The sequence below is a fragment of the Gallus gallus genome, chromosome 3 (assembly GCF_016699485.2).
Source record: "Gallus gallus isolate bGalGal1 chromosome 3, bGalGal1.mat.broiler.GRCg7b, whole genome shotgun sequence".
In the NCBI taxonomy this organism is placed as follows: domain Eukaryota; kingdom Metazoa; phylum Chordata; class Aves; order Galliformes; family Phasianidae; genus Gallus; species Gallus gallus.
This window is the reverse complement of record NC_052534.1, coordinates 87844631-87868152: the sequence shown is the minus strand read 5'-3', so window position 1 is coordinate 87868152 and position 23522 is coordinate 87844631. Positions and strand designations below refer to the sequence as shown.

General features: G+C 44.6%; 1 protein-coding gene and 1 long non-coding RNA gene across 4 annotated transcripts in view; one reads left to right on the top strand and one right to left on the bottom strand.

Moving 5' to 3' along the window:
- The window catches only part of GCLC (glutamate-cysteine ligase catalytic subunit), a 32732-nt gene extending 30472 nt beyond the window's left edge, over positions 1 to 2260 (bottom strand). Inside the window, exon 1 of one of the 2 annotated variants that reach the window (XM_419910.7) lies at positions 1987 to 2260. In XM_419910.7, coding sequence (XP_419910.4) covers positions 1987 to 2136 — 150 coding nt within the window. In that variant the 5' untranslated portion in view covers positions 2137 to 2260. Of the gene's footprint in view, positions 1 to 1174; positions 1335 to 1986 lie in introns of those variants that run through there. The other variant, XM_046939753.1, reaches the window with a different exon arrangement.
- Positions 2261 to 2345: 85 nt separating this feature from the next.
- Positions 2346 to 20459, top strand: LOC121110161. Of its 2 annotated transcripts, XR_005858144.2 has the most exons (4): positions 2346 to 2849; positions 10649 to 10684; positions 13232 to 13377; positions 19239 to 20459. It is a non-coding gene; the product is annotated as an uncharacterized LOC121110161 (long non-coding RNA). The 2 variants fall into 2 exon arrangements; XR_005858143.1 differs by lacking the exon at positions 2346 to 2849 and having other exon boundaries at positions 6499 to 10684.
- The last annotated feature ends 3063 nt before the right edge of the window (positions 20460 to 23522 follow it).

The window sequence follows — 23522 nt, the reverse complement described above, 5'->3', positions numbered from 1 at the left end:
GAGCTGCAGTGCTGCTCAGCTTCATTCTAAACAAGTGTCACCACACCATTCTGTCAGCCCCTCTCCTCAGCGCTCCTGTCCGGCAGCAGGAGGCACACAGCGACACAACAGCTCCCTGCAGTTTCATTTGGCACCACGAGTGGAGTCTACAGCAGGTTACAAGCATCCTAAAAGACCACCACTGTATGATAGAGCCCTGATGATAGTACGATCAAGGCTAAGGTTGGCTCTATACTTGCTAGCAGACATCGTACTTCCTCTCCACAACAGCTCTAGCAAGATTAGGACAACATGCCCAATACTTGCACTGCCTGCAGCGAAAGACAAACTCAGTGTGTGCTACAGAAGTTGGGTTTTGCTGGCAAGTAGCCCTCAAAAATGAAGTTGAAAGAAGTATCTTCCGCCAAACTATGTCTCAGTAACATCTTGTGAACACAGAAGTAATCTTCTTTATCCTGATTTCATTGCTACCATTACGTGAGGCCTGTCATCCTGCTCCTTGATCTCTGTCTTAACAAGTTTTTAAGACAGTAACATACCCTCAGGCTGTGACTTTATACACAAGAGTTGAAACGCATAGAGGGTACATTACTGACAACTGCCCAGCTCTCAGCTGCACTGTGTAAATGTGGGTCCACTTTCTAACAACCAGAAATTGGAAGAAAAAGAATATGAAAACAAGCTTACTGCTTTCCCCACTGCCTACAGAACAGCAAGCTACAGACATGACTGCGCTTTGCACAAGTGCAGAGTGGCACAAGCATCCAGCAAGCTAATGCATGCCTTAAGGCTGCACTATCCAAAAATTGCACAATACAGCAGAATAAAAATAAGCTGTGAGACCTGAAGTTACTATTATCTGCTAAAATCACAGCTAGGTGATGAATTCAGTGACTTGAACATAACAAAGCTCACCCAACAACAAGCAGTTGCTGCCGCTTGCCTGTTCCTCCACAGCTCCTAATGCTTCCCTCACCTTAACCACAGCTTGCTGGATCACTGTGAAGTGCTGCTGTGAGAAGAGACCATGCTAAAGATATGACTGGGTGACCAGTGCTTGGGCCAAGTCCTGAGCTTGGGCAGTGGTAGCAGTTCAGGGAGCAGCAGCTGGGGAAGTACACCGAGCCAGCTCACCTGCAGACCTACCTCACCTGCTGTGGATATGGAAGCTTACCTGAGAACACGAGGCTGACTTACACTACAAGTAAGCACCTCTGTTAAAGGTTCATGAGGAAACCCTCGAGTTCAGAGCTGGAGTAACAGGAATACTCTCTGATCCATTTTTACTCTTTAACCTACAACTCATTGAGGCTCTTCTCTGCCAGCACAGTCTCAGCCGTGCAGGAGCCACAGGAACACCGGTGTCAGACAGAGGTAGATCCACGCATTTCAGTTTGCCTCGCTAACGCAGCCAGCAGAACACACGTAGGATACGACGTCTCTCGCCGTGCAGGAGAACGGCGTTTCCCACCGGCAACGAGCACCTGCAAGCACCCGGCATTGCTCGCAGACGGCCGGAGCTGCCGCCAGGCGCAGCTCGGTGAGGCGGCAGCACAAGGTGCGGATGCGGCGGGCAGGCGCCCGTAGGCCTTCACAGCCGGACAGCGCCGAGCCGGACAGTGCCGAGCCGGACAGCGCCGCGCCAGGCAGGCGCAGGGCAGCCCCGCGGAGGCCGCCTCCAGTAGAGCCCGCAGGCGGCCTTCCCCGCCCCGCCTGCCCGGGACTCCGCGCGCGGTGCGGCCGAGGCCCGTCCCGACAGCCGAGCGCACGGGGCCCGCCCGCAGCAGCACGAACGCCTCCCGCGGCCCCTCGCGCACCAACGCCGGGGGAAAACGGGGCCGCGCGCGCAGCCCAGAGAGCGCGAAGGAGCGCTTCCCTCAGGGGAAAGCACGCTCCGGGAACCGCGAGGCGGCCGCGCTACGGCACCGCGGGCCGGGAAACAAAGCCGGGGCAGGGCGCGGGGCGGCCGTGCCGGGGGGGACTCACCTCATCGCCCCACTTAAGGACGTCCTTGTGGCGGTCGCGCAGCGCGCGGTAGATGTGGAGGAACTGGAGGATGCCGTGCTTCCGCACGTGCTCCGCGTGCCGCCGCGTCTCCTCCCAGCTCAGCGGCGAGCCCTGCGACAGCAACCCCATGCCGGCCCCGAGTAGCGAGGGAGATCGGAAACGAGCGGCGAGCAGCACCAGAAGCTCGGAACGATCTGCGCTCGGCGCCGCGCTGCGCGGCGGGTCCGAGCCGGGCGCCGCACGTGACGGCGGCAGCGCGTCAGGCCGTGACTCAGCACTTTCCGCCGGCAGCCCCGCCCCGCCGCTCCGCCCGGCTCCTGCGCCCCGCGGGCAGCGCTGCGGGAACGGCGGTGCGGACGGCGCTGCCGGCCGGGAAAGGTTCTGCGCCGGCCGGGTGGTCCGGCCTGGCCCTCCGGAAGGGTCGAGGAATGCAGGACACTCCCTCCTGCCAGACAAAGGCCGCGAAGGAGCTTATGCTCTTCGTTCCTACGCGTTTGTCAGTGTAACCACCTGGCTGCAGCGAGATGGGCGCTTCGGTCCTCTTGAGATAAATAAATAGATACGTCTCAGATTTAGAAGGAGACTCCGGCGCGCTCCCGGTGCCGGCAGTACCTCGCCCTGCTGAGGTGACTGTGCTCGGGCCGCGCTACCCGCGCTGCGCGGTTGCGTCCCGTTGTGCCGACGGGAGGGAGGCCGCGCTCTGCCGCGGTTCGTTGCCTCAGGGGGGACGGGCGACGTTCCTCTCAGGGAAGACGAAGGAGGGGAAGTGTCACGCCGTGCATTGTAGGCTTGATACAAAATGGAAGGGGGGAAGTGTCGCTGCTATCGAAAGTGTCATCTAAGTAAGGACACGAGCAAGGAGCTGAACCTTAGGCGAAGGGAGAGACTTGCTTTTGAGAGGCCTGTTCTTTCAGGGCACGATTAAAAAGAGAAGGATGGAAGGAAGCTTGGAAAGCAGAGAAGGGCTCGGATTTGGCAGTTCATCCTGCCTAAGCCCTGTTTTTCATTGTATTTACACAGCTATTTCTTTGTAGGTCTTTGGGCAAGCATGGCTGGCATGCAGTAGGATTGCATGGTTAAGGGTTTGAGGACTAGTCAAACATTTAAACTGTGGTATACCTACTAATGGGTGAATTGTGTTATTGGTTATTCCCTTACCTGAAAGATTAGATAGAAAAAAAACCTGCCTAATTGTCTTTCTTGCAAGATTTGAGGTGCCTCAAGGATAGGACAGGCCCGTAACACATTAAAATAACAAACCTAAAGTGCATTAGTGGAAAGGAGAAGATAGTAAAGTGTAAACCACTGAAATTTAGAATATGTGAGTTATTTTTTCAGTGCCTAAATGCCTAAAATTTGCATTAAAAGGGCAGTGTCGACAAAACCTTTGGGCAGTGATCACTGTAATTAAAATTATGCACTGATTTTAGGGGCTGAGAGCTTTGTTCTAACTCCTGGTTTTGACTACAGTTTTCATGGCTGATCTCCAACTGAAAGCACTGCGCTGCAGATACAGTTGTAGATCTGAAGAAGGCCTGTTGAGTTTGAAGGAGAAGAAAATAATCCCTTCCGTTAGTTCCAAAATCCCCACAGCCCTTCTGATTTTTGAAAAATGGGGAAGTTAGAAAATCTTCACACTCGGCAACACAAGTCTGACGACAAATATTTCATCATCTGCTTATGCAGAGCCTACTTCTACTTGGTTTGTGCTGTGAGAGGACAAAGTGGCTGCATGCGTGGCCCTTTGTATTTGAGGCCATTTGCACCAAAGGACGGAGATTCAAATGTCAGTGCCACCACACTGCCACCCAAGCTCAGGTTTTCTATAGGTTTAGTGTCCAGATGGGTGCATCTGAGGAGTCCCATCAATACCAAATGCATGCAAATGATATGAAATGGCTCTGCCAATATCCTCTGTCCTTCTCTTGGGGCAGTTGTCCTGGTTTTGGACCAACTGTTATTATATCAGAGCAAACTCCAGTTGTTACCGTATGAATCCAGGTGAAGCTGCCTGGGTTATGTAGGGTTTGTGCTCACTGTTCACGTGGCTGGTGGAAGAAGGGCTCTCAGCCATGTTGCTGAGAGAAGTTTGTGAAAGGTTTGGGTATTTGTTAGCATCCCAGAGTGCCTTGAGTGTGCTACTGTGTGTAATTACACACAGTACTGTACATTTCCAGCAACATACACAGAATTCCCAAACTAAGCTCAGCTTTATGATAATGCAAGCTGCTATTAAGCTGTCTGTACTGTTCAGCTGACCATGAATGCTGCTCTTCATCCTGAAATTCAAAAGCTCATTTTCAGTGGCTTTCTCTTGCCAGTAATATACTAATTTTTGAGTTGTTTCAGTGTCATTGTCTACTTTTTTCCCCCATTCTTGTGTGCTTATCAGTTATTGAGCTAGTACACTGTTTATGACAGAAAACCAAGTTATTTTCCTTCTGCACCAGGAAAACTGATAAAAATGTAAACTGTTCTCTCACATTGTAATCTTTAGCCTCACAGTGTAACATCAGCTCTGTTTATGAGGTGTTTACTGTCTTCAGCTCTTCAGCTGAGGCCTCTTTTTCCTTCAGTTCTAAATGTATGTGTTTTGGCAGTGCTGGGATATACGTAGCCTTTTCCTCGGTAGACAACTGTGCATAGAGGAGTATAAGCTGTTCTAAGGCTGACGAGCATCACGTGCAGAAGTATTCATTTATACATAACATAAAATATGACTTCAAGAGGTACAAGTATTGTGTAATATCTGCATGTGTTCATCATTTCTAGTGCACTTAATATGATGTATAATTGCTTCCAATGCACTTAATATGAAAAAATAAAAAGAAGGAAGCTTTTGCAAACACACATGCAGAGCTTTGGTTGATGAGTTTAACTCAGTACCAATATTCCCAGCCAGGGGATGTGACTTTCCCCAGACAGTCCAAAGGAAAATCTGGATTTGTCTTTGAAAGGAATTGTTTACTAGAAAGCCATTTTATTGGGAAGAAATACCTCCACCCCAAAAACGTCCTTTATGTAAACTTAGCAACATGGAACTTTAATATGGCAGACTGAGTCCAAATTCACTTTACCTCGACAAGATCTGTGTTACAGCTGGGCCAAACCACTCGTTTATTGAGTAGCTGCTTTTCAATCCCAGCTAGGGACTCTGGGGACTCTGTTCCTCATTCCTGAAGCTGCATCTACTTACCACACAGCAAATTATCATTTATTTGAGGATGTAATTTTAGTACACTTTCAGTGGTTGAGGGTTTTTTGTTTATTTGTTTGTTCATTTGATTGCTTTTTTTTTTTTTTTTACCATTTGGGCAATTAGAATAATTTTTCTAATTAAATTAAACATCCAGTTAAATAAATATCAGCTTTTCCTTTCTTTTTGTTCTCCCTGCTCTGATTTAAAACAGAAACTTAATGGAGGAGCCTTGCCTTATATGAGAAGGAACAAGTTCATTGCATCCAAACATAAAAAGGAATTTATCTTTTTTTTTTCTTTTCTTTTTTTTTCTCAGAGATGGAAAAATCATTTTCAGGTTAGATTCAGCTGTATGTTTATAGTAGTGTTGATGATACAGTGTGATAACACCCAGAGAGGGCTATGCCAAGAAACAAATATTTTAAGAGATAAAGACGTACTGAAGTTAAAATCCTAGGTGATCTTACTGATCCTTGCCTTGAAAGCCATTAGAAAAGCATTCCAAAGCTATCTGCATTCTACTAGAATTTCTACTAGATGAAGATCAGTAAAGATCTTGAAGAGTTTTCCAGCTGAAATAGTTACAGAGAAAGGCCTGTGTATTTTTAAGTTGGAGATGATCTGGTTGTAGGAAGAGAATATATGGCACAGTACCTGTAGTAGGGAGCAGTTGGCCTAGCGTTTATATGTTCCTGTCTTCCTAGAAACTCCCGAGAGTACAACCCACTTCATCTTTTGAGTATCTGCTAAGCTGTTAAAATCAGCTGCCTCTAAATCTAAATAAAGTAGCTTGGAGGTTTGAGAATATACTCGTGGAAAGAGGTTAAAGACTCAGCGATGAGACCAGGCATAGAATCACAGAATGATTTGGGTTGAAAGGGACTTTTAAAGATCACGTAGTTCCAACCCTCTGCCATGGGCAGGGACGTTTTCCACTAGACCAGGTTGCTTAAAGCCCTGTTCTACAGAAAGCTTTGTTTTGCCAGCTGTCACTAGAAGTAGTAAGTAAAAAGTAGATGTCTTGTGATGGGGCTGTTATTACAGGGAATAAAGAAAGGTTTGTTTTTCTTCATGAATCATCGGATAAAATTTTTGGAGTAGCATTGTTCAAAGTGATTATTGAGTTGTCATCTTTGAATATTGTGTTATTCTGTGAATACAGTGAAGAATTCATTTGGAACAATCCCCTTTCAACATTTTAGAGTAGTGTGTTTGGTAGAAAAAAAATAATTGTATTTTTTGATCCTAATAATTGTCCGTAAATTATGGCGTGCACCTGTATCCAGTATCAACAGAGATGAGGAGCAGATGTGGTAACTGCCTCCTTTTGAGTTAGGAGGCCTTCAGGCATTCCCTAAGGCATTGGAGAGACCTGTGCTCAGGGAATTGTTTTTTGATGCAGAAAGTCTTCCAACAAGTAACTTGAACTAAACAGGTTGTTTGGGTTAAGACAGGTCAGACTCAAAAGGGGTTACATCAGGCTGGTGGCCAGTCACTAGTGGGGTTCCGCAGGACTCTGCTTTAGGGCCAGTTCTCTTTAGTGTTTTTATACGTGTTTTCAGTGTAGGACTTGGAAATACACTAAGTAAATTTGTGGACTATGCTAAATTAGGAGGAGTTCCCTCAAGGGTGGAGACACCATGTAGAGACATCTTAACATATTAGAGGGATAGGGAATCACCAATAAGATGAAGTTTAAGAAGAGCATATGTCAGATTCTGTACCTGGGACAGGGTAACCCTGGGTGTATGTACAGGCTGGGGGATGAGAGACTGGAGAGCAGGTCTGTGAAAAGGGAACTGGGGTTCTGGTGGTTGACAAGTTGGACATGAGCCAGCAGTGTGCCCTGGCAGCCCAAAAGGCCAACGCACCCTGCGGTGCTCCAGGCCCAGCACTGCCACTGGGAGAGGGGAGGGGTTGTCCTCCTCCTCTCTGTGCTGTGCGGCCTCATCTGCTGCACTGTGTGCAGGTTTGGGTGCTAGCACGTAAGGACGTAAAACTGTTACAGAGCATCCAAAGGAGGGCTATGAAAATGGTGAAGGGTCTGGAGAAGAAGACATGTGAGGAGCACTGAGGCCCCTTGGTGCGTTCAGCCCAGAGCAGGGGAGCTGAGGGGAGGCCTCATGGCGGCTGCAGCTCCTCACAGGTAGCGGAGGGGCAGTGCTGAGCTCTGCTCTCTGTGACAGCGACAGGGCCCGAGGGAACGGCATGGGGCTGTCAGGGGAGGGGCAGTCGGGGGTTAGGGACAGGGTCTGTACCAGAGGGCGGTGGGCATGGAACAGGTTGCTGAAGTTCAAGGAGTATTTAGACAATGCTCTCAGACATAGGGTTGGAATTTTGCATGTTCCCCTGTGCAGCCAGGAGCTGGACTCAACGATCCTTATGGGTCCCTTCCAAATCAGGATATTCTATGATTCTGTGATCTTCTGAGGGTCGTTCAGTGAAAGCCTTCCTGTTCTACAGTGAGGAAGATGACTAGCAAAGGCCTACTCCAGTCAAACTGTAATACTGACTCCTCTCCAAACTAGGTTCTCAATTAGTGTCTTCTGTATATAGTATAAAATGACACTAGATGCTCAGTAACAAAGCTGAAGACAGACTTCTTTCTAATCCTCCCCACATGCCAAGTTGTTTTCTTTGACATGTCAAGTAATTTACAATGAATATCAGAAGTAGTAAAATTCCTTTTTAGGCATAAGAAATGAGGAACAACAGAGGCATGACCAGAAACAAGGAGCGTGTGCAAAGTCCTTCCAAAGGCTTTGCTGACAGCACACTTTTCCGAAGGACTGATTTCAGACATGTGCAGCTTAACACAGCAACTCGATTATTTGGGTTCTTCCCATTGGTAGGACTATCTATCTGTGCTCTTTTCTTGCAGTCAGAGGGCACACTAAGAAGTCTTAATTCCACAACCAGCTTCTGAAAACAACTCACAAAGCCCCAAACATTAGCTGAATATTAGTTGAAACATTCACAAGTTAGTTGAAAAGTAGAATAAATATGTAACATTTTTCTCTTTATGACTGTCTTTTCTTTCCCACTATTCACAAACTGTGGTATATTTATTTTACGTAGAGAAGTTTAGCAGCTATGAATAAAATACTGATCCATAGTGGAAACAACAACAACAACAACAACAACAACAACAAAACAACCATAATTCCTAAGTAAGATGCATTGGTGACCTGGATGAAGGGAGGGGGTCCACCCTCAGCAAGTTTGCTGATAATACAGCTAGGAGGAGTAGCTGACATACCAGAAGGCTGTACTGCCACTCAACAAGATGTGGACAGACTGGAGTATTGGACAGAGAGGAACCTGATGAAGTTCAACAAGAGCAAATATAGTCTTGCACCTGGGGAAGAATAACCACATACCTCAGTACAGGCTAAGGGCTGATCTGCTGGAGAGGAGCTCAGTGGAAAAGGGCTTTGGGGTCCTGGTGAACAACAGGTTGGCCATGAACCAACAGTATGCCCTTGTAGCCAAGAAGGTCAATGGGATCCTGGGGTGCATTAAAAAGAGCATGGCTAGCAGGTAGAGGGAAGTGATCCTCCACCTCTACTCTGCCCTGGTGAGGCAACATCTGGAGTACTGTGTCCAGTTCTGGGCTCCCCAGTTCAGAAAAGGCAGGGATCTCCCATACAGAGTCCAGCAGAGGGTGACAAAGATAATTAAGGGCCTAGAGCATCTCCCTTATGGAGAAAGGCTGAGATACTTAGGTCTCTTCAGTATGGAGGAGGCTTAGAGGGGAATCTCATAGCTGTTTATAAATATCTAAAGTGTGGGAATCAAATTGATGGGGGCAGACTCTTCCAGACCCTACCATTCTGTGATTCTGTAACACATCATACCTGGATTTTAACACTGCATTTCAGCCTTAAATATTTTTTCAGACCAGGAAAGGAAAGTGGAGCCTGTGACTGCTGTGCCAGGAGCCTCCAAGGGAAGAACAGTCATAATGCTGTGCTGCTCTTCCACCTTGGAGTGTGCCATGGTGGGCAGGCTGGTTTCAACCGTCTTGCTCTGGGACGTTCTGTCTAGCAGCAACCTGGAGGCACAAGCTTGTCCTGTCCTGGGAGCAGTTCCTCTTGTCTCCCTGTGGTGAGGTCTCCTTCCCAGGGAAAGCAAATGTCTAGGAAATGTGTAGGTACCTAGCATGAATCTGTTTCTTCTGCACCGACAGGCATTCAGGTCACGTCCAGCACAAGGTGCTGAACAGTCACACCATTAGCTCTGCAAGCTGTAAATATCACAGACTTCTCAAGACAGGATCTGATTTCCTACCCAATTTGTGCATCTGTTCATTGCCTGGCAGCTCGTTTTGTATTGCAGCTCTTTCTCCCTTAGTCATTCAATTTTGTTACTATGGTTTAAATTACGGTTGATTGATTTGTGGTGGAAATAGTCAATATTTACAAGATTGCTCATTCTGGAAGCCTTTGGCCATGTAACAATGAACCAGATGGGAATGATCCCCCATTTTAAAGGGCTATGCATACCGGTGTTTTGTACCTTTGATAAAGCAGCAGCAGAAACTACCTAAGCTTCAGGAAGAAAATGAGATAGCAGAGTAGGATTTGATAAGATAAGAGCTTTTCAGAAACTTCAGTGAAAGCTTTCCAAGCCTCTAAATAAGTCCAAAGTCTCAAAAAAATGATCTGGTTTAAACACTTGATCTTTTTGTCAGTTTGAAGCAGGGATGGTTGCAAAAAGATTATACAAAAATGTTCTTCTATTGATTTTTCCCAAAGTGTTAAGTCCCAGAGAGTATCTTAATCTAAAGAACTGCATTCAGTTAGAAAGACTGAGGCAGTCAGCAAATACCCTTTGATATTTTACTAATAACTTGGACATCGTTTTCCTTAAAGAATAAGTCATTGTTCGCATGGTAAGAAAAATAATAACTGGTGTTCATATAATAGTACTGTATAACATTGGCTGCAACTGTAAAACTGTTGAAAAGCAATCTCAGACACTGAGTCCCATACCTTAGTTCCTGTGTGACTTATGGCTCTTTATGGCTACTGGGGAGAAATATATTTTCAGACATCATGTTGCACAAAAGTACTTTTTTCAGGAATATATTGAAAACCGGGATACCTTAAGGTCCACTAATAATTACACACAGAATAGTTTCCAGAGATCAGTTGCATCTTCCTCAGCTGCAGGAAGCTGGAAATGCCTTTTTCTTGAAATTTCTCTAAGTGGAGTAACTGTTGCAGTTTTAAAGGTTGGCCAAGTAGTGTTAGAGCCCTTTTTAAAATACATTTTTACAGCTTGTAGCACCTCTGAGGAACTGGAAAGTGGCAGTAAGCATAAACAGTCCGAGTGTATAGGTAGACAAACTGAGGAGCGGAGATGTCAAGCTGCTTCGGGTGGGATCCAGGATGCTTCCTTTAAAAACATACAATAATTATTGTTTTACTTTAATTGTAGGTCCTCAGCTATAGGGGCTGCTCCAGTTACCTTAAGGTAAGAGGCTAAATTTCTCATAAAATATGTCGTGAAATTACCGTGTAAGAAAGAATAATGGCAGAAACCTGTGGACAGAGGTACTGAGACCAGCAGGTGGTGAACTGGGCAGTAACTTCTCAGACGTGGTCGGTCACCCTGTTCTCTTCTGTCCCCTCTGTTTGCACTGGCACAGTCATTTGTGCATCTGTGTAGCTTACTGGAGCTCGAAACTGTTGAGTGGCATCCCTGCCCTATGCCAGCTTTGCAGGGGAGAGCACCATTCCAAAGAGCGCTGTTGAAAAGGTCAGGACTAATGAGAGACTACTTGGGCAAAGCTGTGTGTTCCCTACCAAACCACTGATGTGAAACCTGAACCTTTTGATGGTGACCTACTGATCTCCTGGTGCAGAAGGTCAGTGGAGCGGGTAAATGATGTGTGCTGTGTCCTCACTTTCTCCGACTGACTCCCTCGGAAGGTTTCACAAACCACATTCCCATGAAGATTTTCATTTTAACTATGAAGAAATAGTTAATGCTTAGCAGGTGAGGTAAGAGTTGGAACCCAAACCAAGCTTTCCATTAGTAAATCCCTAAAGTCTCCGTTGTATTTGAGGTTTATAGAAAACAAATGCTTGGATTCTAACTCTTGCTAATACTGCCGGTAACAGTCTGTGGTTACTCAATAGTTCATAACTGTATCTTTTTTAGTCTTTGCCCAAATCCCCATTTCTGTGAAAGAATGCATCGGACACAAAGATAAGAGTAGAGGAAATATAACCCTTGCCCTATATAACCTGAAAGATACTGTAATGTTTTATCGCTGGAACTGTACTTTGCACAGTTATGTAAAAAAGACAGCTTCTGCCTGCCAAACACGCTGTGCTCCCATGCTTGGTGGTGCTTACAGCAGGACTCCTGTCTGTTTAGCTTATGGGATTAGCTGTGACCACCTGGTTCTTTCCAACTGTAGGGCCATATGATCCATTGGTGCTCTTGCTCCAGGAGGAGACAGTAAGAGCATTGCCAAGGCAGCAATGCTGATGTGTTTTGGTCCAACATATATCCATGCTGAATGCTAAGGGGCAGAGAAGGCTCCCCTTTGGTATGTACTCACACAAGTTTTGGTGCCATGGATTATCCCATGAGAAGCCTTTGTACTTTTCAAATTTCTCATGGCTCTTGTTCCACCAGTCTACTTTAATCTTTCTTTTCACAAGGGCTGTGTAATTCTGTGGCACTCCACCAAGGAAAAGGCTTTAACTTAATCATGAAATAGTTGCTCAAAATCCCAAGTAGAATCCTGTTTATTACTGGAGGTTACAGAAGATTAAATTTATTAGTGAGCCGATGCGTGTTCCAGGCATCTCAGGAATTGACAATGCTTTCAGCTAGGTTACCAAGTGCTAGTGAAGCAGAAACGTGAATATGCCATTCCCATTCTGAATAAACAGACCTACTAGATCAAAAAAGGAAATCTTGGCCTTCCATTGAGTGCTTCAGGTAGTCAAATAATTTTACATCTTACTTGTATCTTTCTGTGACAGCTTGTGTTTCAAGAAAGATCTTTTCTCCTGCAAAGTATGGGTGGACTCAGCAGCTCTACTTATTCCCTATAAGAAGCTGTGTCACAAGGGAAGAGTTCTGCACATTGCTGCCTCAGTGCTGCTCCCATACACTGAGCAAACATTGCTGTTAGGTGTAGCTATGGACTGCGGGTTGCAGTAGCTTTGGTGGCGTTACCACATGAGATGTTTCTCAGCATCTGTTGCAGAAAGATGTGCTCCTAATTGACCAAAGAGGTTACCTGGAGATGAGGATGAGATTTTTGGAATACAAAGGTGCTACAGATGAAAAGAAATGCACAGCTCCCAGGGCTTGCCAGAGTGCCTTGTGAAAACCTCATGTGATGCTACTGTACATTTTAGACCACGAAGCTTCTGAAGTTTTCTCTTGAAGTTCTTTATGTTCACCATAGATCACACTGTTGCTCAACAGTCAGAGCCAGGCTGATTAATTACTGATGGGCTGCAGATGGCTGTTATGACAAGTCTATAGGGCAAGTACCAGAGAATTAGTGCTGCAACAAAGCTGCCACAGGTGAAATTACACGTTTGGGCTTGAGATGATCTAACAGCTCATTTCCACATACAGGAAAAGGCTCTTTGCTCTAGTCATTGCTCTCCTCACCTTGACCCTTCTCTCCTCACTTGCAGTGGCTTGTTTTTTTTTGACCCTGCACGAAGCCAGTTCAGTTTACTGTAAAAAGGTGAATCATTTTGTGATGGTGTGTGGATTTGACTCAAACCATGAAGGCACTGAAGAGCACCATAACTAATGCTAGTGGATAGGACTGCATGCTGGGTCTGGGTCCCAGGAAAGGAAGATAGATAGGAAGCAAGGTCCTTATCTCACAAGCAAGCTGGTAAATCAGCTTTCTTGTAATGTGCTGTTGCCCCTGAATAGGAAACATCCACGTTCTGTTCATGCACAATCTGCTTTTACACCATTCCATATATACAAGTTGTTTTTATTTGCTGTTATGGCATTCTGACTGCAATATTACAGGTCAGACAGTGTGACAGCAGCAAGAAGGCTTTGCTCTGCGGGAATATGGTCAAGAAAGTTTGGATATTTTGTAAGCTCATTTTTTAGCTCCCTACAAGAGATAACCTGATAACCACAATCTCTCTTGCCATCTCCACAGAATCCAGGTAGGCTTTCTTTCTTTCTGGGTTTTTTTTCCCCCCCTATTTTAGATTTCTGGAAATAAATCAACTTTTTATCTTCCTCTCAAAAATTTGTAAAGAAACTATGCAGCTAGACAGCAAGCAAATAAATGTACTGCCCTGGAGAGGTTTTATGTGATTCAGACAGAGGAAAGGAAGGAAAGCTAATGATTGTCAGCAAGTGGTAATCACTCCATTGTTCAAAGTGTTTTTCAGATTAACTCGGACATTTTCTGTTTCTTCTGAAGTCAAAGTCAGTGTTTCCATTGGCTGCAGTTGAAGGAGTTTTAATCTCATAAGTTCTGAACCATTCTCTTTTTCAACCTAAAATAATAAAATATGGTATTATTTCAGAGCTAGATCAGTGATCTGATATGCGGATTCATCATTCATTTTAACAGTAATCTGACTGTTTCCTCATTCTTCTGCTAAGTCTGGTATAAAAGGAAGGGCACCTCCCAACCTATCATCTTTTGAAAGGTCATGTAAGGTTTTCTGGTTTTGAGCTCGATGGGAAATAGAGCTTCAGGCCCATTGAAACCAAAACACAACAAAAACATGCTCCTCACGCAACAGCATTTTGAGATGAGCACCACAGTGACTAAGTGCCTTTGGTATCCTGCATCAGATAGGCAGGTGCAGTGGGCAGGTATGCTAGAGAATTAGGTGCAGGGCAGCAGATGGTCTACACGTGCCTCAGCAATGAGCCTCAGTGAAATGGCTGGTAGGGATCAAGGTCAATGTCTGGACATAAGCTACCCAAGGTAGCCAAGCCATCCAGGTGGTACTGCTGATACAGTGTAGGACCTTTTGAATCCCCACACCCTCTGTGTTGGTAGCTGGTGGCTAGATGTGGTATTGTAGAGTACTCAAGATGGCATCTACTTAGGTAAACCTAAGTCTTGCTCGAAGATAGCCTAGCACTAATGTGTGAAGAAGCCATGATTGAAAGATGTGGCCTGCAGGAGTGTACTTGTTTGTTTTCCTTAACAGATTGTTCTCTGACACCTTTAAATGTATTATGGGTTTCCACTTTATCTTCTTTTTGAGAAACAGAGTATTTGTGTTGCTTTCTTCATTGCACCTCTTAGTTTGGAGGTATATCTAGTCCCATTCAGAGGGTTATGAGGAAGTCGATTCTTTGGAATCCCACCAAACACCACTGTGCAGCTGCCATTGCCACAGACAGCTCTTTGCCTAATGCTCCTGATGCCACAAATATGGCCCTCATGCTGTCTCTTGGAAGCAGGAAGACTGGATGCTTTGCCTCATTCCCTCAGTTTTGACCAATCTGACCACCCTCAGGACCCTTCTAAAAGGAATCTGTTCTTCTATGTGCATGCATGTCGGTACTAGATATGGTGATCAGTTCTGTGAGAGATCAGAGGGAACTGCAGGTCTTCAGTTTCACATTTCACTATGATATCCTGAGGCATTTTTCTGTACTCTGCAAGCTTACGTTGCAGTCAGTCAGAAAAGCAGACAAGATGTGCATCTTTTGGGGCTGAGCTGAAAGATTCCGTTCTCTGAAGGGTCTTAGCTGTGTTTACTGCAGAATATGGAAGGCTTTAGAGTTAAGTTGAAAAGTTGACAGGAGAGCAGAATTAGTGCCACGGTGAATGCAGCTGGATATTGCACAGCTTGTGGAAGGCAAGACCTGAAAAGACCTGAAACCACAGGTACTGCTTGGTCTTCATTTTTTAAATGTTCTTGTCTTGGACTACAGAGTCCAACCACTCAGCTTCAGCTGAATTTTACAGGGAGTTGAACTTCCAAAATAAAACTGTATGTTTTTAATTTTCTATTCAGAGCCTTGCTGAGAAAGGGTTCAGTAAGCAAGGCAGAGTGCAGCTCTCTGAGTGGCATCGCTAATAAAAATCTCTGCTAGACTCTCACTGAGAGACCTCTGCTGTTCCTCTGCACTGAATGAAGCAGAGATCTCCTTAAAGGAATGCTACTGCAGTTGTACCGTTTGAAGGATGTACTGTAAGATATAAACGGCAGGGTGTCACATTGAATTAATTCTTAATTCTAGCATTTCACGATGTTAGAGGGTTTGGCTTTACAATACTAATTTTCACTCCGTGCAGTGTTGTGGTTCGTAGGTTTACGAGACCATTTGAACACGTGCATTGAGTGGTTGTTGTTCCCAAGGAATCAGTCCCAAAAGGACACTACAGTGTATGTTCCTACTGCCTTTCACACATTATTTGTTGACAAAAGAAATCTTTTTATTCCTGGCTCCAGAAGAAGTCGGGATGAGCTAAATCCAAAACTGCCCAGCTATTTGCTCTCGTACTTTCTTTGCTGTAAATGAGTCCCTCATGCAGGTCTAGCAGCCATCCAGTAACTGAAGGGGGCCTACAAGAAAGCTGGGAAGAGACTTTTGATAAGGGCATGTAGGGGAATGGCTTTAAAGGGAATGACAGGACAAGGGGAAATGGCTTTAAACTGGAAGAGAGTAGATTTAGATTAGATATTAGGAAGAAATTATTTGCTGTGAGGGTGGTGAGACACTGGAGCAGGTTGCCCAGTGAGGTTGTGGATGTCCCTTCCCTGGAAGCATTCAAGGCCAGGCTGGATGGAGCTTTGAGCAACCTGGTCTATGGGGCCGTGCTCCTGCCTATAGCAGGGGGGTTGAAACTAGATGGTCTTAAAGGCCCTTTCCAACCAAATCCATTCTGTGATTCTATGATTCTGTGATTCTGTTCTTCCTGCCTAACTGTCCCTGCAGGATCCTTGTGCAGATTCTTGCCTTGGGCCTATGTGACAGTGCAGGGCCTGAGCAGTGGCAGGATGCTGTGCAGGGCAGGCACAGCCCTCAGGCCTGTGACCAGTGGCCTTCCATCTTTGCACAACAGAGCAGGAATTTCTTTGAGGAGTTTGAGGAATTCCACATAGAACACAGCTCTCACTTCCCCAAATTTTAAATTTCCTACCAACTTCATGGAAGAATTCACTGAAGAGCTGCCCAAAGGATCAACTGTAGGAGCTTTAACATAGAAAACATAGCGAGTTTCCTACCAGATCTTGCTTCCAACAAACGAAAAGAAGGCTTATTTCTTGCCTTCTCTTCTTAGCAGTAGCAAACATTTTTATTACTTTTAATGACAGGCACTCTTAGTGACATGAAGGATGAAAACTTTCATCTTTACAAAGTCAGATGAGGATCTTCAGACATGAACTGCTGGATACCCTTTCCTGGAACTGGTATTGCGAGCTTTGTTTATAGTACCAGTCAGAAAATGTTTAACAGAGCTCAGTTGGAATTTTTTTGCTCCTGTCCTGATTTTATCACATCCTCTTTCCCTAAGGCATGCAATTTCATTTTCTTGCTCTAAAATAAGGATAATAGCTGCTTAGCTGTCCAATTACATATTCCACTTGTATTTATGAAGGAAACACATCTCAGATTTCTGCATTTGATGACTTGTCCCACTTGCACGCTGACTTCTCCAAGACCTACAGATCAGCAGCAGAATCAAAGAGACAATGAAAACTGAGAAAGGGATCAGAAGGCAGTAACTCTCCTCATTCGTGAAGAAACATTTGCATTAAGGATATACCCTACTGTAAATATTCTCATGCTCTTGAAGCGCTGAGAGATCACCCAATAGATAACTGTGATTTTGAAATGGAACAGTATTATTTTGAGGAGCGATACCAAAAGTAATTGCCAGAAATCCACAGAAATAGTTACCTTTTCTCCAGTAAGTGCTAAGCAAAGAGAGAAGCTCTCCTGGATAATCTGTGCTTCAGTTACTGACCCAGCAGTAAGATCTTTACTTCTGAAAGTTTAATACTATCTTGTAGGCATTCACTAAAATGCTGTCTCTTAGCAAAGGCTGACGGTGCTCTCTGCACAAGCCGGCTGATTCCAGTAGCACCGAACTGCTGGTCTTGTGCCTCCCTAAAATCTCAGCTTTCTGTTTCAATCTCAGACTGCTTGGGGTGGGGAGCAACTAACATTTGTGGATGGGTTTTCCTGTGGTCATTCTTTGTGTATCTGTGTGCTGTACTATGCTTACATGTAGCCATATATAACCATGCTTAGATGGTTATTGTGGCAAACAACTACTTCACAGCATCACAGCGGCAGTACTGCAGAAATCAGGTTCCTTGGTAGTTGGACACTCAGTTTGATGTCATTTGGAATAACCTAAGAGGATCAAATCTTCTTCTTTAAGAAAACAAATGAGCAGATAGATCCTTTTTATGAATTCATTTAATTTTTACTTCTGACATATCAACAAATGAAGCCAAAAAGATATGGCTGGTCCCATACTTGAGCTATGTCATGCTATTTAACTCTATTAATAAGAAAGTGACACAGCATTCATATGATATACTCATATAATACATTCAGATACTGTAATTTAGAATCAGGTAAAAAGTTTGGACAGCATGTCAGCATTTCGTCCTGATGTTAATGTATTATCTCAAAGAGGGTTCAAAGGGCAGCCTTCTAGAATGCAAATAGATTAATATTTTATCCTTAATTACCTTTAAGCTGTCTGCTTGTTTTCCAGTTGTCACCTGTTCTTCCTAAATGACTTTAATTTCTAATTGGAACCGATAGATCAAATTTGCCACAGATTTTGCACGTTCCTACCAAGAGTGGTAGGAAGCAGTATAAACCAGAAAAATGGATAATTGTGTCAACTGATATTTTCTCTTCTGACTAGTTGGCTTATTTCTATTCTTTGCACTGTAAATTATTTATAAAAGCTTCAAGCAGAAAATCCAGGAGTGCAGCTTGCACAGTAGTTTCAGGGGGAAAATAGCTGTAGAAATTAAACTCCTGGGAAACTCAAGTGACCTTCTTTTTGAAGCACATTCCTGTTTGTGGGAGAAAGGGACTTAGAACTGGAGGAGGCAGCTTTAAGACAAATCCCACAGAACACACCGTGTAGCAGCAGCTACAGATCAATGCCTGGGTCACTGAGCAGTATGGCCCAAATCTACTAATTCATTTTACCAAGATATGAGACTTTGTCGAATTGCTTAGTCTCTATCAACTCTATACGCTGTTACCCACATTATAACAGTCCTCTCCAAAAATAAAAATTCAGGGTCCAGTTACATTTCACACAGACTTGAAAACTCAATTTGTTTGTAACTAAATTAACAGAAGGATGTCCTTGGACAACTTTTGTGTTAGTTTCTGCTTCTGTGCAAAAACACAAAGCCTTGCTGTCGGGCTATGATGAAGCTCATGTACCATGTGCCCTTCCATAATGTGAAAGGTCTCTCTCATTTCTGTCCAGTCATCCTCTCTTGGCCCTGTTTCACATGAGCAAACTTACTAGCAAACCAATAACTTCATATTTGCACATTATGCTGGGCATAAAATGCTCAGAGCCACGTGGCGCTGGGACAGGTTGCCATTGCACAACTCAGTTGTGCTATCAGCATGAGAAAGCTGGCTCTCCTTCATCAGACTAATAAGAAAGAGGGCTGAAGTCATTAGAGAAAATCTTCATTTTATCAATAATGTATGTCTTTCTATTACAACGTATGGAATGCATTCGTTTTTCTATTTTTTTTCCCCAGTCAAAACTCCCTAATGCTATCCCAGTTTTCTGCACCTTTCAGAATACCTAGCAGCTTTGACTGGATTATTTTTGTGTGTCCAGAAAGAAACTCAATAGCTGTTCCACAGAATTCTGTAGCTATTGTGAATCTGCACTGTAGAACTTAGTGGGCGAACTCCAGGCTTGTAGAAACAGGGGTGTGTGGCAACCCAAGCTGAACTCTAAAGGGAACGTGGGAGAAAGCTTCAACGTCCTTTACAAGTTAATAGATGTTTGTTTTTGTTTCTTTTTCTTTTCTGTTTTCCATCACAGAACAACTTAACATTCTCATCTTGTTGAAACCCGTATCTTGCATGACTTCTCTTTGATCTCCTGGCTTTCATCGCTTTGTTTCTTTAACTTTATTAGAAAAACATACATTAATTCCTGCAAAAACTTGCAAAAGGCAGAAAGGTAAGTGAACTACATTCACCACTGTAGAAAAAGGCATCTTGTTGGTACTTGCTGTCGAGCAACAAGTGGTGGTTCTAGCTGCTGTGGTGACACCAGCACTAGGGTGCCTTGTTCAGGATGCCCACACACGCACGAGGCTGCTGAGCAGATGGAGTGGGCTCAGAAGGAGGCAGAAAATGGCCTGAATGGTCTGTAAAAGCTGTTATACAGGATTTTTTTTAGGTTATTAAAGCGATAAGTAGAATCATAGAATCATGGAATATCCCAAGTCAGAAGGGATCCATAGGGATCACAGAGTCCAATTCCTGACTCCACATAGGGCCTCCCAAAACAAATGTAATTTTCTGAATTTACTTTTACAATGCAAGAAAATAAGTCAACTTGAAACTTGCTGCCTTTCTTTCAGTACATTATCTAACTGAATGAACAGTTGTGAATTTTACGCAGAAGTGACTGTGTGTAGCTTTATGCAGTTTATTATCTGGGACCTCAAGTATTTAAATCTGATGTATGGGCATGAAATCTAGAACAGACCAATTGACACAACAAATAATTCAGTGAATGCAGCATCTTCTCCTGTGGAAATATGCACAAATATCTTTTTATTTTCTCACCTTTATCCTGTACTTTTTGAGCTTTCAGCCCAGCATCGCAGGGAAGGAACACTTTGGTGATCACGTCTGTCCATCTGTCCCCCTCTACTAACTTTTAAACTGACTGCCAAATTTTAACACTGCAGTAGTGTGGCACGCAGCTCAAAGGCATTAGGATTAATTTCATCTAAGTTTAGACTTTAGACATCGTATCAGTATGTAGTATCATCTGAATCGTCACCTTAGGTCGTCCTTACAGTTAGTGGAGACCAGTTGGCACTTCTCAGCAGGATTCAACTGACCTGATTCAGACATCTATTTTGGGATAGGATGAATCACAAGCCAAGAGTGCCTTTCTGTACCACTTAGTTGGGATCGCCAGCTGAGATGAAGACCAGCCTAGTAGTGGAGTTTTCTATGAGACTTCTGAAAACCGACTCTATATAAGTAATGAAATTTATATATCCATTGAGGCCAAAGCTGTGGTGTGTGCTCTGCAGCTGTGGCTAGCTGGTGGTCAGCTGCTGAGGGTATCAGGCTGGTAGCTGGCACTGACCCCTTGTTGGGAGCTAGGGCAGCTGATGGTGTCTGGTGGATGTGTCAAGGAGATGAGTGCACTGCTAAGGTGAGGAGACAGGGGACAGAGGTACAGAGCTTTGGGTTGTTGTGATGGTGGGTAAGAAAAAAGACCCTAGTTGATAAGAAGCAAGTCTTCACCGGATTTACTGCTCACAGGATTAATTGCTTGTTCTCATGAACTCACCTCAATTCTGCATGCTGTGACTGCTCAGATAAAACCACTTCTACAACAACCCTTTCGTCATTCAGGCCAAGCCTCTGATCAACATAGGGTGCCAGTTTCCATTTCCAGCTTGACAACTGTCAAACTTCTGTGTTTTTCCTCACTGCCACTTCTCCCTTCTCGGAAAAAGTCACCACAAACATCTGCAAAGCTAATTATTTTCTCTGAATTTCCCCGGGCCTGCTGGAGTTCTGATGGTGACCGAGTGACTGCTCTGCTGAGGCTGCTGCCCAGATTCACTCTCTGTTTCCTGCAGCTGTCCATCTGATGGCTCCTGCTCCGCGTTCTCTGGGTCAGAGTGTCTCCTTGCTGCATGCAGTAAATGTCTTACTCAACAAACCTAAACCTGCAAAATGCGTGGTAGTGCAAATACATAAATAGGAATACGTTACTGTTCTGATTCTGTCCTGAATATATGACTGAATGTTGGCGGTACTCATTCTAAAATGCTGGACCTGGGATGTGTCGTGACAACGTACCCACTGCAATGTTTCCTGGTTAATCTCAGTCACTTGGCTGTTTGCAGAACACTGAGAAGCAGCATCTCTGTGGGAGAGACGGACACACTGACAGCTACAGCACCTCACAGGAGGAAATGCACCTGGAAGGAGACGTTTCTCAGGAGCCTGTTGATCCCTGCAATGTCATTGAATGGAAAGAGTCATTACCACCTTAATAACCTTCGTAACAAGTTGTGCTTTGTCACGGTGACTTTCAGGAAGTAATAAGGCAGGGCATTGCTCAAGGCTGGCCTTAGTTTGGTTGCCTCCACAAGATTGTTCTCATCTCAGGATCACTTGCTAATGCATATTTAGTTAGTAATTTACTTTATGGGCACAATTCCACTCACGTTCACATTTTCATTATCAGCAAAGCATAGCTCACTGCCCTGTTTTTCAAAAGGCATAACGGAGATACCTCAGTGTTTGCTCGTAGCCACTGAGCGATTCTGTGACTCACTCAAAGAGCAGTGCAAAAAGGCAGGCAGTTTATGTTTCATTATAGGAAAACCAAAACAAGCCATATGGGCTCAGTGAAAAACTTCAGAACAAATGAACCAGAGCAATCACCTCCAGGCTGATGCTGCCCAGGATTCTGTTTGGATTTGTGTGCTGAATGACAGACAGTGGATGCTGGCTCTTCTTTCCATCTTCAAAAGCTTCAGCCTCTATACATCTCCAGCAAGGCCACTGCCCAAGGTTCCTTTTTTGGGTATCTTTGTCCTCCGGGTGGGACAGCAGCAGGAAGCATGGCAGTGACATGCAGTGAACTCGTTGCCATCCTTTTGCTGACAAAGCATAGGTCTTCTGATAACAGTGTAGGGGAGCAACTCATTTCTCAGTGCTTTCCAGTTTGCTGCCAGTCACGTCCCTGGGTACCAATACTGACCATTCCTTTGTCCTTGCTTTACTACTTTGTCTGGTGCTCTTACATGCTTTCATTCCTGCTTCACCCGTGGCTATCCAACTACTTTTTTCTTTGCCATAGGTCTGCCTTTCAGGGGCTGTCTTGCAAAACACAGTTGATGCCAGTGTTCAGTCACCAGCAGTAAGTCATGTAGAAGGAAGAGTCTCTGAACTACCTCTAAGCACGTGCATCTGTTCTGCACCAGCCTGTTAAGGCTCAATTAGTGTAAGTTGTTGCTGAACAGTTATTTCAGGTTGCCTTGTGGTTGGTAAGAGAAAAATGCATGGGATTCTGCAATTAAAGGACACAATGGCCTCAAAACAAAATTGCAAGCCAAAGAAATCTTCAAGTGCAGAGACAGATACAGTATCTAGAGCAGAATCCAGTTCCATGAGAATGCCCTTACTTTGAGGTGTCTACTATAAATATGCTTTTCTATATTTTGCCCGTGGAGATCAGTGGCTCAGTCGGTGGAGACGAGTGGCTCAATTCAATGCTGGTGCTATTTCAGAAGCCCGAGACAAGTGGCTGTCACTGACAGGGGAAGTTACGGGGGAAACCCATGCCCTTTTGGAACAGCTGGGTGCCAGCCAGGACACCCTCCCTGTGCTGGACACGTAGGGGTGAATCTTGACTCTAGCCAATAGCCCTGGAGGCATTCAAGGCCAGGCTGGATGTGGCTCTGGGCAGCCTGGTCTGGTGGTTGGCGACCCTGCACATAGCAGGGGGTTGAAACTCGATGATCATTGTGGTCCTTTTCAACCCAGGCCATTCTATGATTCTATGATTCTATGATTCTGTGATTCTATGATTCAATACAGTCAGTAAGGCCTGAGGAGCAGTTCAGCTCTTCCTAAAGAAAGACCTTGTGAGTGACTGAATAAGTCACTTGATATGGCTGCATTGGCTGCTTCAAAGGAGCAATGGTAGATAAAAAAAAACTTTTAGGTTTCCCAACAGATAATGCCTGCGACTACTCAGTTTCATAACTTGCATGACTTATCCGGCCTCTCTTAAGTGGTCTGTCCCTCCAAGGAGATAAGATCACACAGAAATTCTCGGAGCATTCGTTTCTCACACAAACTGCTCCAACTCCTGGCAGCGTGACCCAAACCTGCTCTGCTTCTGCGGGGTGAACCGTTCTCTTTTCTGTCACTCCTTTCAACAGTGTCAGTCCAGGAAATGCGCCTATCTCCTGTTTCAAAGGGGTTTTTGATAAAGAGGTATTCATGCTGCTGCTAAGAGCTGAGGGTGCTATTTATTGCTCGCATAACACCATGAGAAAGTTCTGCCTTGAACTTTAGTACAAGAATTATGATATCTGCTATCACTTTTTTCTAG